The sequence below is a fragment of the Esox lucius genome, chromosome 7, assembly GCF_011004845.1.
Source record: "Esox lucius isolate fEsoLuc1 chromosome 7, fEsoLuc1.pri, whole genome shotgun sequence".
NCBI lineage: Eukaryota > Metazoa > Chordata > Actinopteri > Esociformes > Esocidae > Esox > Esox lucius.
The window spans coordinates 13436736-13443486 of NC_047575.1; the positions used below are offsets into that span (position 1 = coordinate 13436736).

General features: G+C 41.1%; 1 protein-coding gene across 2 annotated transcripts; it reads right to left on the minus strand.

The window, feature by feature from the left end:
- Positions 1-1401: 1401 nt before the first annotated feature.
- On the minus strand, positions 1402-5768 carry slc3a2b (solute carrier family 3 member 2b). Of its 2 annotated transcripts, none has more exons than XM_010900530.3 (9): positions 5640-5768; positions 4664-4907; positions 4349-4536; positions 3548-3721; positions 3346-3440; positions 3113-3249; positions 2563-2878; positions 2372-2437; positions 1402-2277 (listed from the first exon to the last, which is right to left on the minus strand). In XM_010900530.3, the coding sequence occupies exons 2-9, from the start codon at positions 4879-4881 to the stop codon at positions 1930-1932; spliced, it is 1542 nt and encodes a 513-aa protein (XP_010898832.1). In that variant the 5' UTR covers positions 4882-4907; positions 5640-5768; the 3' UTR covers positions 1402-1929. The 2 variants fall into 2 exon arrangements, with proteins under 2 accessions (XP_010898832.1, XP_010898833.1); XM_010900531.5 differs by lacking the exon at positions 5640-5768 and adding an exon at positions 5041-5143.
- Between the last annotated feature and the right edge of the window lie 983 nt (positions 5769-6751).

Sequence of the window (6751 nt, forward strand, 5' to 3'; positions counted from 1 at the left end):
AAGAACATCACGATCAGGCAGGTCAGTGTGGCACAGCTGAAGGGTCACTATTTCATTGTGCCAGTTGAAGGCAGCGATACAGGACATATTGTGGTCCCACTGGCAGAGGTAGGCTAGGGTCAAGGCATAGTTGAAGAGAGTAATGTTGTCTCTGTGTCGCAAAGAGAGCTCTTTTCCATGTACATCACTCATAGTCTTGAAGAAGGTACTGCAAGACCTCTGGTCTTTCTCCATCTGAGGGTAACAGGAAGAGAATATTTTAATATGCTCTTCCAACTGTTAAATCAATAGATTGTTTTAGGTGAATTAATTAATCTTAGGGGACTTCGTACTCTGTTATAGAAACAGAAACACAACACATAAGACACTCATAGAAACTTAGACTAGATGTCCTTTAAATGTAGATTGTTGCTCTAAGGTAAAACTGTTATTCATGCTACATTAGGTGTAGAAACCCCATCTCCATAATTGAACACATCAGTAACATGTGAGGTAAGAGAGAAGGTGCTGGACAGCCACAGCGCAATCCACAACGGTCGTCCCTGACCTGAAGGAAAACATGTGAAGGACAACCTCATTGAAAAAAATGCAAGTTTATTAATATTTAAACAGTATTTTACTTTTTTTTTTCCTCACTCAGATATTGTGGTTTACTTTGTGTGGATTAAGCTGGACAAAGTCTGTGTTTTTAATTTCAGTCTGTAAAGTAACAAAAGGTAAACATTTTGAAAGGGGTGGGTGACTTTCTATACCCTTTGTATAGGAGGAATTTAAAATGTTTAATTTCATGGTTGTTTTATTAAATGTGGACCATGACCATTATCACAAGTGTAGCCCAAACTCAATGTGTTAAACCCTTTGACACTATGGAAGTCAAATGCAGTTGTCAGCACTCTGAGCAAGTGTATAGGGCATAGTGGTTGGATTGAGTTTTGCAGATAGTAGAGCTGTGACCTTGCACGCATTGTGTCTAGCAGCTACATTTCTAATCATTACAAAGACCACGGTTTCTGGAAGGAAATCATCCAATGGCAGTGGAATAGCTTAAGTCCTTGTTGATTTAGCCCATGTTTATTTACTTTCTAGGTGCTGATCATTTGCAAACTGGCTACTCCAAGTGTCACTATAAAGTGCTTTTATAATGTTCAGAATTAAAGAAATTGTCTACTTGTTTAGGTAGTGAAAATAGTAGCAGCCAATGTGTCTACTACCTGATACATGTTAAATTGTTGGTATAATAAGGAGTGACAGAGCAGCCCACAGGCATTACAGCTACAGCCAAATGACTGCCTGTAAGGCACTAGACACCAAGAGATGTTCATGTGCTGCTGAATGGAAGTCAGAAGTTAAGGCTAGCTTTCATTTTACATACACATATGACTACAAAAATGTAAGAAGTTGTAAAGGTTGTACTCAGTTCAGTTTATTTCAGTTTTATAGACCCTCAACCTTTCTCATGGGTTTTACACTGTTCAGTTGATAAGCAATCAAAGTATGATTGAAATATGAGAAAGGCATTGGGCATTACTTCTGAACACAATTACAAAGTTTCAGTAAGGGGGCAATTAACACACCCCATTATCAATAACTTAAAAAAGGCAATTAAATACATCAACATCTAAAACTCAATCACGGTCTGGAATGCATTTTCAGTAACATCAAGGTAGTTGCAGTGGGTGGACTAGGGCATGTGATGAGGACCTGTTTTGTATACCTGATCAACACTACTCTAGATCACAATGAATTTACAGCAGTTTGTTTTCTGGATTCAAGTAAAATCTTCTGACGAGTGCACACTAACACTTAAAACTTCAACCGTCGCACCAGTACAACATACGCTGGGGGAAAAAGGTGATCTAAAAACACCACCATAAAGAGAAACCTAATTTAACATCAATGCCAACAGAAAGTGCAGGGATCCCACCCACTCTAGGCTATGTATGGGAATTGTAGCAGAACAGCCTGACCTGGGCTAAGCCTCAGCGAGGAGAGCTCAACATCACTCTCAGGGGCCAAGCTGGCCTTGTCAGTGCTGACTAGGACCACTGCCTGTTTTGGGAGTTCAGGGTGGGAAAGCTGAAGAGTCACAGTTTCATTGTGCCAATTGAAGGCAGCAATGTAACGGGCACTCTGGTCCCATCGGCGGAGGTAAACCAGGGTCGAGGTAGAATTGAAGAGAGGAATGTAGTCTCCGTGCTGCAGGGAACGCTCTTTTCCACGCAAATCACTCATAGTCTTGAAGAAGGTACTGCAAGAAAGCCTCTGTTTTTTCTCCATCTGAGGGTTACAGGAAGTTAGTATTTTAATAAGGTTCGCCAACAGTTTTAGGAATAGATTATTTTGTGAGAATTAATGCATTAGCATCTCATACCTCAGCAGTCCCATTTGTGTCTTTGTCATCCAGAGAATCCCACAGCATGTCAGGGGACTTTGTATCCTGTTATAGAAACAGAAAATCAATACATAAGGTACTCAATTTAACGGCTGTCCTTTCAAGGGTAAGCGGTTTCGCCAAAGTTAAAGCTGTGATTTATCATGTTGGTATAGAAACCCCCTGCTCACCTTATCTTCCAGGGCGATCTCATCCCCATAATTAAACACAGGGGTACCGGGCAGTGTCAGTAGGAGCAACTGGTTGAAGGTGACCATGTCTGGTCCCACCAGAGTTGCCAGGTGGCCTTCTTTCCTGTCCCCGATGTTCCAGGCCAACTTGGTCTGGTTGTGGGAAGAGAGAAGGTGCTGGAGAGTCTCAGCTCGATCCACAGCAGTCATGCTCTTAGACCGGAACACCCCAGAAAGTAGTAGGTCAACCCCAGTGGAGTTCAGCAGTTCAGACACTTCAGCAGCAGAGGTCTTTTCAGTCACACCGACCAGAACCCTGAAGGAGGAAACCAGAATTCCATTGCTCAATGACTATCATATACAACTTACATCACAGACCCATTGTCAAACCATCCACTTTTCACAGCAAGTGTAGTTTACGCCACTAGGGGGCACAAGTTAGCTGAGACATTTTGAGGGGGACAAACATGTGACAGGAACACAAATCAGACCACTAGGTGGCTACCACTCATCTCAGAGGTGATCTACAACGTAAAGGTGGTGCTCTCACCTCTTTTCCTCCTCAGCCACATTCTGGACAATGGCTCGAATTACAGCCCAAAGAGTTGGAACCGCCGTGGCCACGTTCTCTACGCCAGACAGCAGGATCCCATCAACACCTTGTCCCAGCCAGTATACCAGTGCAATCTAGATAGGAGAGTATTCATACATTTCATAGAACTAATAACTCATTTTCAGTTGATGGAATAAGGGGTTCAGTGACAAGACCTGCTCTAAACTGACCTTAAGTCTCTCAGCAACATTGGTGACACTGCTGTTAGAGTACCACGGTCCAGTTCCCAGATAATTAGGAGTCAGATCCAGGATGACATTAATGCCTGTCAGAAAGGGAAGACAGTTAAGCCATCTGAACGAACCCTTGCCCAACCAATGAGCAGGTTACGTCATAATAGTAATGAAAAGACTAAACATGAGCTATACTCACTTTTCTTGTGAGCAGTTGTAATAAGCTCTTTGAACTGATCCAGATTGCCGACCTCAGAGGAGATCTTCACAAAATCCAGACTCTCTGGTTGGTTGGGCGGGGCAACATGGATGGGCCCAATAATCAGGCCCTTCACTTTCAGCTGGCCCAGACTGTCAATCTTCTCCTCCACACCTGTGACATTAGAAAAATTGGTTCAATGTCCCACCCTTACATTCAAATGACAAATGTTCTTCCCAGTTAAATTCTCTAAACATGTTTAGGAATTAACAACACTGTTGAATTAGCAAAAGAACCCTCTTTAACAAGGATTTGAAAAGTAAAATTGCCATATTTGTAATTTATTTTACATGATGCCCAATTAAGCAAAAAGTAACTACCAACATTTATTAAAGCACTCACTCAATGTTTCAGGCAGGCATTTTGTTGCCCAGTCCCTAGACAATTTTAATAGGTCAAATTAAGAAAACCTGCAAAACCAGTAAGGGGTGGAAGAGACCGAGCTGGTTGACAAGGGAGAAAACAGGATTCAGCAGGCTCCTCTCCCTTCTTCCGCAAGAGCTGAGTCACATGTTGAAATGGTTTCTCAAATGTGACCACAACACTTAGAATCCTATGCCATGCACACTATGAAGTACTAAAGCAGATGTATTTTAAAACCTCATGGCTTGTCATGTGAACTGCTGATCCCTGTCAGCAGCACTGCTCATTCGCACAGACAGACATACTTCGTAGTCTGCGTTGCACTGAGTTGTATCACATGTGGGATTCACCACAAATCTCATTCATAAACTGTCTTACCCTTCAAATTCTTTGACTCGCTGAAAGCCTGCACATCAATTTGGTACAGTGGTCCATAATTCCACCAGTTCATGGCAGGAAGCTCTTTGCAGCGAGGTGCTTGAACAATGATAGCCACAGCTCCAGCCAGCATCCCCAGCCAGCCCAACCAGAACAGAATTAGAAGGGCCCATCGTGTCCGGACCCACCTTCAGGATATTACGGGAGAAAGGGTATTATTTCACTACAAATTATTCTTAGATGTCTACATATAGCAAGAAATGTTCCTCTATTGTTATGAGCCATTAATACAATCCATGTTGTGATGTTTCTTACCCCGGTGTTCCAGCGACTCGGAGGAGTTCTTCCTTGGATAGACCAGTAAATTTTGTCTCAATTTCCTCTGGGATTTTCAGTTTAATGCTTCCGTTCTTCTCTGCACCGGTGGGAGAACTGGCATCGCCATTCCCAGCTCCTCCCGTCATCGGCTGCTTCTCTTGATCCATCTCATTAAGTTCCACGTCCTTCATGTCCACCTCGGTATCCTTACTCATTGTTACGTTGATTGAGTTCAGATATTCTTGATATAAAAAGGGAAGACAGAGTCGCAGATTGATTAGGAATTGCTGCTTTTATTTTGTAACCTTTACTTCAGGACTGTGATACCAAACCATACGTTGAATTTGTAAAATAAGTGTGAAGTCGTAACATACGTTTTTGTAGCGCACTGTAGGCTAAAGTTTCGTAACCTACATCATACAAATTCCGCAGTCACATGTATGCCTAAACGACGTTTTCCCGAGACCACATTGGTTCTGCACATGCGCCAACGATGCTCACTTAATACAATGGCAATTTGATGGAACGTTGCGTCATCTTTGAATGTGAGTTAGGTCAAAACCCCAAATGGGCAAATTATATACCTATAATAGTGACATTTTTGGATGGTCATTTTGTATAAATGTAATTGCCGCCTTTGTAATGTCTAAATTAAACGGTTCATCGATTACAGTACATCTCAAAAAAGCTTATGGCGGGTGGTACTGTACCGTCATGCGTTAAACCGGTTTAGTCGTGTTTTACTGTAGTGAACATGCAGCAAGCAAGAAAAATAAAATACATAAATCACACTATGGATTACGAAAACATTTCTCAAAATATTTATATTTTAGTGTGGCCTAAACAATAATCTCTACATTTTCTGGTAATATGGGAAACACCCCTGTCATGTCTCATACGCGAGAGTAGTCAGCCCTATTTAAAAAAAAAAAGATTTTCAACAACAACACGAAAATATTAATTAACAAATTACCTGGTAAAGAATGTGGTCGTGTAAATCGTTTTCAATGGCTTTAGTTTATCCTTGAAGCTGAATAAAATTATACCTCGGCAGCATCAGTGAGAAGCTCTATATAAGCTAACAGCAGCATAGCGTCATAGTTTCAGCCGACCGCCCACTTTTAAGGAAGAACCAATATAACTTGCACATTGATATATAATGATGAGTTTAACAAGATGGTCTGTAAATTCACAGTATTCTGGCATAACCAGAATCCGACTTTAAATGTATCTTTTGAGAGCTTAAGTCTAATAGCACTTAATGGAACTAGAAATCGAATGTTTGATTTTGATTAAGATAGCCCATCTTAAGCTGTCATCAGCTAGGCACGTGTTCCTCCTGTTTTTGACGACTTTGCAAGCCATGAACACAAACAACTTAAATGGGAAATAAATCTCTAATTTCTTCGTAGAAATCGGACAGATAGCACTGGTGAATAATAGAAAAAGCATTTCACTACATTCAAAATACTGAGAGTATTGCATGACAAAGAATCGTATGTTGACTAACTAGGAAATGTCAAGTATACACATTTCCCCAAAATCAAGTTAGGATCAAATGTTAACAGAATGTGTAATGTAGGCAATTGAACACAAACATGTTTCAAGTGAGAATTAGGTAGGTCTGATGACAAAAAAATACAGGATTTGCTTCACCCGTATTTTATTTTAGTTGAACTACAACCAATACTCCAGCAAAACGTCATTAAACCTACGTGTGAAGTTTTCCAACCCTCTGACACTAAGAGGTTACTCGTGGATCCAGCCCAGTTATACACCAATGTTGCATAGGCTACCTTAGTTGGAGTGCAGAATGCTTAGTGATTATATTTCATAACATACATTACAAGCATTACATGCTTCAGAAAACGTGTGGCCAGCATGGGACATGTAATTTGACTCGGGGTGAAGGAGGGAAGGAATGAGGGGGCAAAAGAGTAGGCTACATATAGAGTGGGATAACGTGTCGAATTCATCTGTCAGCCTACCGTGGTCTACTTGCTTTGTGCAATTAACATATACACTTTCCTTACTGGCTGCAGACTTTAGATTTTATTTCTTATTCCAAATACAACACGGGGTGAT